This window comes from Callospermophilus lateralis, chromosome 9, assembly GCF_048772815.1.
Source record: "Callospermophilus lateralis isolate mCalLat2 chromosome 9, mCalLat2.hap1, whole genome shotgun sequence".
In the NCBI taxonomy this organism is placed as follows: Eukaryota; Metazoa; Chordata; class Mammalia; order Rodentia; family Sciuridae; genus Callospermophilus; species Callospermophilus lateralis.
The window spans coordinates 107510592-107522965 of NC_135313.1; the positions used below are offsets into that span (position 1 = coordinate 107510592).

The 12374-nt window shown below is 38.8% G+C and overlaps 1 protein-coding gene across 1 annotated transcript in view; it reads right to left on the reverse strand.

Annotated features, from left to right (window-relative positions):
- Nckap5 (NCK associated protein 5) overlaps positions 1-12374 on the reverse strand; it is a 795495-nt gene that overhangs the window by 269536 nt on the left and 513585 nt on the right. The window contains exon 6 of the mRNA XM_077110321.1: positions 7949-8098. Coding sequence (XP_076966436.1) covers positions 7949-8098 — 150 coding nt within the window. The remainder of the gene's footprint in view (positions 1-7948; positions 8099-12374) is intronic.

A 12374-nucleotide genomic window follows, 5' to 3' on the forward strand; every position in this document is an offset into this window, starting at 1 on the left:
TCTATATGTGTAATAAGAATTGCAATGCATTCCGCTGTCATGTATTTAAAAAAATAAAATCAATTAAAAAAAAAAAAAAAAAAAAAGAAGGGATGTCGGGAGTTACCTGTCAGCAAACTGTCATAGAACCTAAAGTTTAGAAGCAAACAGTCATGGGTTTCTATTGAGACTACCACTGGCAGGCTGATTTATAACTTTGTAATTGCTTTTTCCATTGTCATAGGAAAGCAGAAGATAAAAGTAAGAGGAAGAACAAGGTAAGAACTTAAAGCCAATCAAGAATGCTAGAAAATTAGATTTGTCTTCTCACTAGCAAGAAGCAAAGCTACACCTGGGTATGTCCATGTCATGGCCACGTCTAGGAGCCATCAAATGCAGATAAGAAGCCATTTCTAAGAATTTCTGATTACCAGTTTTACCTAGGCTTAACAGTTCCCTGGCATTGCACACATGTGGGAAGGGCTTCTGAATATAAGTTTAAACATTTAGGGAGGGTCCTACTGAAGCACACAGGGACAGAGAAAAGTATATTAAAATGGTATTAAGACCCAGGAAAGCTTGTTGGATTTGGTACTGAAATGAACTTAAGTTGTTTCAATAGCTTTAAACATCACTCAAAAATCTTGCAATTATTTGACTATGGTTTGTCCCCCAGAGGTTCATGTGCTGGAAACCTGGTCGGCAATCTAGTGATTCTGAGGTGGTAGAACCTTTAATAGGTGATGTCTAGAGGAAAGTCACTAGGTCATGGGGCTCCATTCTTATGTACTGATCAATGCTGCTTTCCTAGGAGCCTGACCCCTCTCTGGTCTCTTGCTGGCTGTCTTGGTGTGATCCTTTCTTCCCTTGGCTAATTTTCTTTCTGCTTCTCCACCATGTTGTGACATAGCCAGGAGGACCCTCACCAGAATGCTGATATTATGATGTTTGAATCTACCAGCTCTTAGATTTCTGAGCTAAATAAGCTTCTTTGTTTTAAAAAGTGACTCATCCACAGGTATCATGGTATAGCAACATAATACGAACTAAAACAAAGCTGTATTGGTGCTTCTCACTCGTGGCTATACATTTGAATCACTGCCGGGGCTTTAACAGAACATGCATGTTTAGTTTCCATCATTGGCTTAGAAAGCTGGAATTCCCTCAGTTGTATTTTAGGTGTCTGGATTTTTAAAAGCTCTGTTTCTGGCCTGGTTATATCCCTCTTGCCTGCTTGCAGATCTCACACCTACACTTATAGTTCTCTCTTTGTGTCATCCCTCTGCCCTTTCCACTGAACCACCCCCATCATGAGCATGCCAACATGTCTAATATCAGTTGTCTAAAGAGCTCATCTGGTACCCTGTCTCTGTCAGGTTTGGCTCTCCACATATACCCCACTTCAGAGGAAAACCTCTCAAGAGAACCATTCATACCTGCTGTCTTCACATCTTTTCCTTCCTACTCCTCTAATAAAAACTACAATTATGAAGATCACGAATTTTTATTAAGACCCAAAGCTAACAATGAAATCTGTGCTTCATCTCCCTTATTCTCTTAAGGTTGTCCTTGAAACCCTTTCTTTTTAGGCTTTCCCGACAGCTCACTTTCTCTTTTCCTCCTCTCTCACCAGCTACTCTTTCCCAGGCTCATTTTCAGACTCTTTAGTTCTGTGAGACATCTATTAAAGGTGTACCCCAGGGCTTTCCCCTTTACCCTCTTCTTGTCCATAGCTACACGTACTTCTTGTATGACCTTATTTGGTCCCACAACATGGAATGCCATCTATATGCTGATGACTCTCAAATCCGTATCTCTAGCCCTGACCTCCACCTTGTATATCCATCAGGCTATCGAGTACCATCACCTAAATGTTTAATAGGCATCTCATGGACAAAATAAACTCATGATTATACATGCACTTCCCTAAGTCACTTGTCCTTCAAGATTTGACTCTCTCAGGAGTTTGGCACAACTTCATTCTTAGTTGCAAAGGCCCCAAACTAGAAGTCACTTTTGATTTTTCACTTTCCCTTATATTCCACATTCAATCTATCAGTAATTCCTATAGGTTTTCCTTCTAAAATACATTCTTATTTGACCATTTATTGCCAACTTAGCATGGTGGAGCCATACAATCACATATTAGATTCTTATTCTCTCACATACTATGTCACCTTGGGGAGAGAGCCAACCTTTCTGGGGCTCAATTCCTTCATTCGTAAAATGAGGATGATAAAATGAGGATGATAGTAACCATAACTACCCCACTTCACAGGGTTGTTATTAAGATTGAAATAATACATATAATGAAAATACAGTAATTAGAAAAGTGCTTGGGACATAGGAAACCCTGTATAACAATTTGCAAACATGGTCATTATTATTCTCCACTAGTCTTCTTGTCCAATGATATTATGAACATATTATTAGTATTATTTTTCATGGATCCTAGGCACCCACTCTGACCCAGTGAAATTAAAAACTTCCATTTGGAATCTTAAAAAATGAATCCCCTCCTGCCTGGTCTCTAACTCTACCCCTGTCCCATAATTGCCCTACAAAAAAGAGCATGGACATTTAAAAAAAAAACAAAAAAAAAAAAAAACAAGCCACAGCATGTAACTACCTGGGTCAAACATCTCTAATGGCTTCTCTTTGAACTCATAATTATTTCCAGTTGCTTTTATGTGGCTATGGCCTATAGTTTCTTACAGGGTATGGCCCTCATCTACCCCTCTAAACTCACATCTTTCCCCTGTTCTGATCCTGAATCTGACATCCCGGGACACAGTTCTTATTTCTGTTCCTCTAACTTGCCAAGCTTGCTAACATCTTGGAGTCGGGATTCCACACCAGCCACTGCATCTTTCTAGAATGGTGATCTTCCAGGTCTTCATATAGCTCTGGGCCTGATGTCAAGACTTCTTAGGTAGGCACATGCCGCTCTCACTCCCATCTTGTACTCCTTCTGCCACTATATCACCTATTTTTTTTTTCATTTAGAAGCATTTATCTCTTTATCAATTCATGATTTTTTAAAAATTATGTGCTTCCTGTCTAACCCAGTGCCTAGAACAGCGTTTGGCCCACAGATGGTATTCTGTGTACCCATAGAAAGTATATATCTATTGACTAGGAGTTTTGTATATAATTGTGAAGTTCACCGAGGTTCAATTATTTTGAATTACCTAAACTTAAATAGGAATTGCTGATTAAAAAAAAAGCTTATGCTTAGCACTTTAATTGTCATCCTTTCATGGAAAGGAATACTTGAGAATAAAAAGCTATTATTTACCTTAATATATTTATTATCATATTTTACTGCAAAAAATCCCAAATCATTCCTGTAAGAGGGTGAGTTCTTCTGACCTTGATGCTATTGCACTTACTGGGAAGCTCAGAAATCTCAGGTGACCTCAGGCTGTTCTTCCCCCGAGCTGGCACTTGGAAATCAGAGATGCTACAGGAGTTGTAAAAGGAGTTGCAAAAGGAAGGTCCAGCTTGATTTGGGGTCAGCTCTAAAGTCCGTCTCTAAGTGGGGAGGAAGGGCTGTTGGGGCTTTCGGGAGGAAGCTCTGGAGACAAGCAAATCATGTATTGCCAGGAACATTCCAGGAGCAAATGCAGGCCCTGAGGTGAATGCCCAGGAGGAATGCCCCGGGAAGTCTCCAAATTCAGCCTGTGGATCCTGGAGGGCATGTCTGGAAAGATCTCTCACCAATGTAATAGAGTGGGGTGTGAGAGAGGAGCCGTCCCTTTCAGAAGAGAACTGTGACAATGCAGTGCTGCTGAAAATGGTGAGCCTTTTCCTAAGCCAAGTAAGCAGTCCCTGTAATGGTAGCCACGAAAACCTGAACTTTCATGAAACACGTCTGGGCATGGAGAAGGTAAAGGGAAGGAGCGAGTGGACTCTGGATCACCAACATGGCTGTACGGCATATATGCTTAGTGAAGCTAGCCAATCCCTAAAAAACAAATACCAAATGTCTTCTTTGATATAATGAGAGCAACTAAGAACAGAGCAGGGCAGAAGAGCAGGAAGAAAAGATTAACATTAAACAGAGACATGAGGTGGGAGGGAAAGGGAGAGAAAAGGGAAATTGCATGGAAATGGAGGGAGACCCTCATTGTTATACAAAATTACATATAAGAGGTTGTGAGGGAAATGGGAAAATAAACAAGGAGAGAAATGAATTACAGTAGATGGGGTAGAGGGAGAAGATGGGAGGGGAAGGGAGGGGGGATAGTAGAGGATAGGAAAGGTAGCAGAATACAACAGTTACGAATAGGGCATTATGTAAAAATGTGGATGTGTAACCGATGTGATTCTGCAATCTGTATTTGGGGTAAAAATGGGAGTTCATAACCCACCTGAATCTAATGTATGAAATATGATATGTCAAGAGCTTTGTAATGTTTTGAACAACCAATAAAAAAAAAAAAAATTCAACAAATGGTTCCTCTGCCAGACCTCAGGAACCTAAACAAAAATCAGAAGCAGTCTGAACTAAGAGGTAAAACAGTCCACTCTTCCTCCCCAGGACAGATAAATATGGCCAAAAGTGAGACACCAAGCAGAGAAATAAAGTGTGTGTGTGTGTGTGTGTGTGTGTGTGTGTGTGTGTGTGTATGTGTTATTTTGGATACAGGACCTAGAGTTCTCTTTAGGAAGGTAAACACCTGATTTGCTAGAATACCTTGATGAGCCTGGGCATGGCATGGAATAGACTCACGAGGTGAAGTGCTGAGGTCTAGAAATCTGCATAGCAGACAAGGGGGAAGTTGGCTGTGGAACAGGGAAGCCCGTGGGAAAGCTCTAGCCAAGTCCTATGTCCTGGGGCTGGGAATTGAAAAGAAAGGGGCTGCTGAGGAAGGTGCTGTAGCCAAAGGACTGAGTAGAAGTGGAGCTACCTAAAGATGTGCTGCCATAGCCCCATCTCCTCTCTGGGGCTGGGTTTTAGAAAATTCCAGCAAAGGCTGTATTGTTTCATAGGATGTTGGTGCTGACACAGAAGATGAGAGATTATATCAAAAGTGAATAGGAAATGATGACAAGAGGCAGAAATCCTGAGGTCGGGGTAAGAGGTACCTGGAAAATATTTATTTGATTCTCAAAGTCAGGAGATTTTCAAATAAAATTTACAATTTAAGTGTTTAAAAATTTGTATTTAATATTTTGATATTACTGTCATATTAATCAAGAGCACAATATTAGACGTAGACTCTGTAACTCCTTTTCCATACTTTCTTGGGACCTGTTTGGGGAGCAGGAATAAAAGAAGACTGCTTTCCATCACCCTGAAAATCATTCTTTGCTGCTTCCTACAATACCAGCAGCTCAGAGATGAAGATATATGCATGTTTTTTTTTTCAAAGATATACCGGTACAAAATATCCCTTGTTTTTCTAAAATCTTGCTGTACAATATCAAATCTTGCCAAAGTGATTTTGATGCATTATGGTGGTTAATTTCCCTGCAATCTTTCAGAGGAGCATTTTGTGGAAGTGCACGAATCCACATGGGGGTCTGTGACCAGCTCTAATCACAGTCTGTCAAAATGAGTTCTCTATTTTCTCACAACAAATTTTAACCTATGCAGAGGATCCTACACACTAAGCATATGTAGCAAATTCTTTAAAAATCTAATTAAGTAGCATGTGAAATTCATATGAAAATTGGGTCACATACAATAAAAAGATTTCATGTAATAAAAATGAAAGAATTGTCAAGTATAATGTAGGGAGATACAGGGGCAAAAACAGAGTTAACTTAATATTAAACAAAGAATTTTAGGAAACAAGTAATGATAGTTGGATTAAAGAAAATTAATTTAGGAAATAAAATAGTTTGTAAACTAAAATCATGGGTCCAAATGGCACTTAAATATATCAAGTATTGCATCCAACTAATGGTGGATGAAAGAGTTGTTGCTGAAAGTGTAAAGCTCTCTGAGGAAGGAAAAAATATGGCTTCTTTTTCACTCTGAACTTTATGGAACATTTGCTGCCAAAGACATTTTTTAAATACCTCTTAGCTTGATTAGACCAAATGTCCTTCACAAAGTTGTCTCTGACAATAAGATGAACTGAGAACAATGTTCACTGTAATCATAAATAAAAACTAAACAATTTAAGTACACGTCATATCAACTCACTCCTGTTGTTGAACCTAGTTAATTCAGACTGAAGATAGTTGTAAGTAAATTTTCTCCCAACTCTCAAACAGAAACTTCAGTTCCCCTCAAGAAGGCCTGCCTATCTTTAACACTATCTTTAAAAATGACAAAAGCATGAGACCCCCTTGGGAGACAGGCGATTCCTGGTCTTTCACACCTGGGAGCTCTTGGAGTTTCCCTCAGTTGGATTCCCTTTTGCTCTGTGTCTAATATCAGTTGCTCACCTATCTGTTTCACTCATGCTGGTGTGCAATAGCTGATTTTTTTTTTTCATTCATAGTTTTTGTATTGATCATTGAACTCAGAGAAATAGGGGAAAATGACTTAGGAAGAGGTAGCAGCCTTGAGTTAGATGGACAGAAGAGACCAAGCTAAGAAAATCATTGTATAAATAACTTATTTGATCCTTGTTACTTTTCTGTAAATTGAGTTGCTATTATTATCCTCATTTCTACAATTGAGGAAACACAGAGAGAATATGTGAATTTGAAGGTTTTAAAAGCAAAAAAAGTATAGAACAAGTATTCAAACAAAACCCTGAGCATCTTGCTCCAAAGTCCATTATCATTTTTTTTAAGAGAGAGAATTTTTAAATATTTATTTATGTATTTTTTAGTTTTTGGTGGACACAACATCTTTATTTTATTTTTATGTGGTACTGAGGATCGAACCCAGCGTCCCACGCATGCCAGGCGAGTGCGCTACTGCTTGAGCCACATCCCTAGCCCCCAAAGTCCATTATCTTAACCATTGTGCTGAACATGTGCTAAGAATAAAAAGGACATGCTCACTAGTGACCATGTGGTGGGTTAGAAACCAAGTATAGAAAATAAGATCTCTCTTCCATTTCTGTTTATTCATATCATGAAAGTTTGCAGGATTCTGTAGAGCTTATAGTAGGACTGATTTTAGATGATGATGGGTAAAAACCCCTTATAAATATATGGAAAAGAGGGAAGTAAACTCTTAAGAAAGAAGGCAGCTTTATTGAATTTTTTAGAACATATAATCTCAATCAATAACTTGCAGCTAGAGTGTTCTTTGATACTGCTTTGAAAATTCAGGAATTAACACTTGATATGATGTCAAATGCCACTAAGTAATAACCCTGTGTTTTTCAAACAGTATTTTGGTGGACTATAGTGCTCCAAAAATCTCCTTAAAGACCCTTTATCCTGGCTTCAACTCTACTTTTTATATGCTGCACAAACAAATTGAACTTTTATGCATGGTTTTATTTGGAAAAATGCTTTTACTTTTTTAAAATTTATATATGTTCTTTATATATACATTGTATATATAATACATGTACAAATGTATGCATATATATATTTATGTGTATATATATACACATACATATATTTACACACACAACCTTTTTACAATCTTCTTTACATACTCTAAAGTATTTTGCTTGTTCATTCACTCATTCATTCATTTCATCTGGTATAAGGAAAATGATGTGAAGCTTCACCTAGCCTCCTGTATCAAAGAGCTTGTAATTTTAGGAATTGATCCAGTTTGAGGTCTGAAATGATTTCAAAGTGAATTATTGTCCTACATCCTCTTTCTAAGGCAATAAAGTCACAGCCACTGTGTCAAGACCCTTTCAATGCTGCAAATCTTAATTTTTTGTTCATCATTGACAAAAGAATCTCAGTGGTAGACACTCAGTTATATCAGTCTGGGAGAACTGAGAGAGGAAGATTTATACTCAGTTAGAATCAGTGCCAATAAAAGCAGAACACTGTTATTCTTCTTTAAACATGTAGGAATGGTTCCATTTCTTACCTCTAAAGCTTTCAATCTTTCCAACAGCAATTTCGTCTTTTCTTTGCCCTCATCTGTACTGCTGTTTTCACTCCTTGAATCCTCATCTACCACCATGTGAAGATCATCCAAAGCTTCCTTGTGTTTTCTCTCTTCCTCCGATGGCTTTTCCTGCAACAAGAAAGAATGATTGTTTTCAATAATCTCCACTGGGAAAATAAGGAGTGGAAAATAAAGCTGAAAAGTTTGGAATCTCTATTGCTTTTGTATTCTTTCTGGGGTCGGGGTAGGGAAGATGTGGCTAAACAAACTCTTGAGTGGTGCTTATAAACACAGTGGATGTTTTTACTAACTCAGGCAGGACAAAACCATTGGGTCATCACCTCTAGAGGCAAAAGTCTCTGCCCAGTTGGAGAAGTGACAGAGCCAGTAAAGCCTGAGGTGGTATCGTGCAGTTAATCCATTTTTATCTGCACAATGGAATTCAGCTGTTCTTTAAACCAGGAAAAATACATCAACCTTGATGCCTCGAGATGTGAAAAGTTTAGCTTCTTAAAAATAGGATATTTAAAGTCTCTGGACATGCAGCCATCTAATTAAAGGAAAAGCAAACAATCATAAAATATTTAAACCGTGAGTTCAGGATTCCAAGCTAAAACCCATTAGTCCCTTCAGCTTTCTAATGACATAGCTTTGAAGGACCCCTTAGCCCCTTCTCTAACACTTTGGGAATTATAGTGTAGCCTTGGGGAAGACATAAAATGTTGTTATCTGGTCTTGCTTCCCTGTGGGAAACTCCTCACCCAACCTTGTCTCTGGCAGCTTTTTTTCAAAGTTGAGAAGTGTTAATTTGAGACTCCTGTGTGGTTCTGGTTTTTGAGGAAAAAAGAAATGTCAAGAGAATACCATAGGAACAAAATCTGATCCACTCTGTGATACATCAAGGCCCTTGTTCCACACAATCAAGTGAAATCATTTCATCACATTATTTACATCTAAACTCACTCTGCAGAAATCTTTGCTACGATATAGTTGGTTGCCAACCATCTGGGGTGCAGTGGATTACCAATGGTGAGAGACTTCTTTATATTTAGTACTAAGCTAAGATCATTTGTAATACATAAGTTAAAAAAAGATATGATTCTTACCAGTAAGATCTGCAGACTATCTACTCAGAAAGAAACAGCTACTGGTGGGGATGTGGGTAAGAAATGGCTGTTCAAACTGTGTTCACCAAGGTGCTTTGAAGGTTCGACAAATATTTTCAAAAATATATTATGAAGTTTGTAAAAAAAAAAAAAGTCTCAACACACATGTACATGTGCATATGTACATATGTATAAATGTGTGTGTGCATGTGGATATATACATGTGTATACACACATACACATATGAAACAGTGCAGATCACAAAGCCAGTAAGTTGATCCATGTGCATGTGTTTTGGGTAGGTTTGATAATATAATTTCTCCTGTCATATCTGCATGTAAGTATATACACAGTTAAGGAGGCAAAAGTCTTTTATAAAGTCTGGCCTGTGTCTCTGACCACATACATACAACATGCAAGTGTGCTCACTTTCACAGCATGTGTGAATCAGCTCAGGTAAGTGCCAGAAAGGTTGAAGGTATGCACACATTGAAAGACAGAGACCAGGCAAGGATACATACCAGAGTTTATTTGTCAGAGCTGACAAATAAAGGTCATCTCTCTATAAGAGAGGGAGGCAAAACAGGCTTGGGTTTCTGGGATTTTTAGGGGGGAGGTTCAGGAATCAGAGCCCAGAGGGTCCTAATGCAGGGTTGGGTTGGTATGAGGGAGTGGTGAGCCTTTCTCAGAAACGCCCTTGGGCAAGAAAGCAAAACTTTTTCCTCAAAATGGAGCTTTTGTCACTTACCATGGCCATCCAGATGCTAAGCAAGGGCCTTAGACCCATGTGGCAGGAAATAATTCTAGGTTATAGTAGTATTCTTATAGCTTTGATTATTTAAGATTTGGCTACTAGTCAGAATTTCATTTCCATGATAAAGAAGACGAAGCTTGTGCATATTATTAACAACTCAACTTTGAAACAAAGAGGTTCTTTTACTTCTCTTTTAAGATTGGGAGTCAGTTATCTGCTCACTAACGTGGGACTATAAATAAAACTTTAAAAAAATACTTTTGTCTACTCAGTGTGAAAGATGGTTTTTCATTCTTCTCTCAGCAAACTCAACTCGTATTTTATATGCACACGTCCATGATACCCTGTAATAACCAGGACTCTGAACCTAATTAAAACAAAAAAAAAAACACTGGTTTGGTAAAAGGAAACCCAATAGACTTTGGAATCTCACAGCCCAGATTTCAGATATACTATTTAGCAGCTTGGCAAATGATCTTGGGTAAACTACTTAATTTCAATAAGTCTTTATTTCCTTGTCTCCTAAATAAGACTAATGTCAATGTACATATACATATATAGTCAATTCTCATTATTACTGTAGTTAAATTCCACGAATTGCCATGAACACTGAATTTGCAAATATTGCTCCCAGGGGAAACATAGCGTTTGGTTCCTACGGGCCTCTGGTCAAAACACTTCTACCAGCCAAGCAACACATAACCTCACTGCCTGTGTGTTCTGGTTTCAAGACAGCTTGTTTGATATTGTTGTCTCCTTATCATGGAAACAGCCAACAGGACAATGACTTACACCTGAATACCTTATACCTGTTTCCACTTCACAGCCTTCTTGTGCTTAGGAGCACTTGGCAGCATTCACCACTATGCTTGGGGGCATTTTTGGGGGAGGTGGGGGGTAACCAGAGATTGAATTTGGGGGCACTTGACTACTGAGCCACATCCCCAGCCCTATTTTGTATTTTATTTAGAGACAGGGTCTCACTGAGTTGCTTAGCACCTCGCTCTTGCTGAGGCTGGCTTTGAACTCAAGATCCTCCTGCCTCCACCTCCCTAGCCACTGGATTATAGGCATGTGCCACCATGCCCAAAGGCTTAGGGGCAATTTTAAACAGCAACATCACCAAAAAAAAGCTTATAATGCAAAAAACATGGTGCTAAGTAGACTGCAAACAGCACACTTTCTTATTGTATCAGAACTGAAGCAAGAAGGCAGAGGGTAGCATGTTCCACTCCAGCAGGGAAGTACCTGTCTACATGTCTGTGAACAACCATGAAAGCTCCACAAATATTAATTTTTGGGGTTGCAAATAAATTTTAGTGAATAGATAAATTTGCTACCATAGGACCGACACAAAATGAGGATCTACTACGTGCAACACACACACACACACACACACACACACACATTTAACGTAACTAGGTACAACTTACATATTCTATGAAACTTGAAGATATAATTCAAGTTAGTATAAATCCTATAGGAGAATTCAGAATCCCTAAAATACAAGGGTCATTGTACATCATTTTAAGAAGGGATGATCAATGAGGGCTGTGAGATCTGGTTTCATGGAAATGAAATGTGAGTTATACTTTAACAGAGATAAAATCTGAGTAGTTAGGCATAAGGTGGGAGTTTGGCCAATGAGAAAACTGAAAAGGTAACACGTGGTCAGGAGTGTTTTCCTCATTGATTCAGGAGGCATCCATTTTGATTATAGTGGAGAAAAGATTTTGAAAGAGTAAGTGAATAATAGAGAGTAAAAGAGGGTGAGGATTCCTGGAAATGAGACAGGAGATTTAGACATCATTCATTAATTTATTTATTCATCTAACAAAAATTTACGGAGCACTGATTATTGGTCATTTGGTGATCTAGGTGTGACAGATATGAAAGACAAAATAAAGTCCCTCCATTGCAGGAAAGTATACTCTAAGGTTGGAAAGCATGACAAACTCCAAACCATTTATAAGTAACAAAACTGTGACTAGTGATAAATGCTATGAAAAAAATAAAACAGAATACTGTCTTGGGCAGTGGGATGGTTAGGGACAATGCTAGGTATGGTGACATCAGATTAAGACTCTTTGAGCATGAGGCCTTTGGAGCTGAATGAGAACCACAGGAAGAGAGGAAACAGTGGTGACTGGCCAGAGAGAGAAGCATTCCAACCATAGGAGCAGCAAAGCAAGTGCCCCAGGGAGGGCGAGGCTCACCTTGCAGGCAAGGGGAGGGTCTGTGTTGGGCAGCAGAATGATTGCAAGAGGTGGATGCACAGTAATTAAGATTGGAAAGACTGCTGGACCAAGGAGGATCTTACAAAGCACCGAAATAAAATCCAAACTCCTGGATTTTATTCTCAGTGCAGAAAAGAAGAACTGGAGACTAAGCAGGGGAGAGGTAGGCTCTGATTTACACTTTAGAAATACCATCCTAACTGCTGCAATGGAGAATGACTGTGGAGGGACCCCCTGGGAGGCCTTTATGTAGGAAGGAATAAAACCTAGGAATATTTGAAAGGTTTGGGTTCTGGATTAATTGCAAA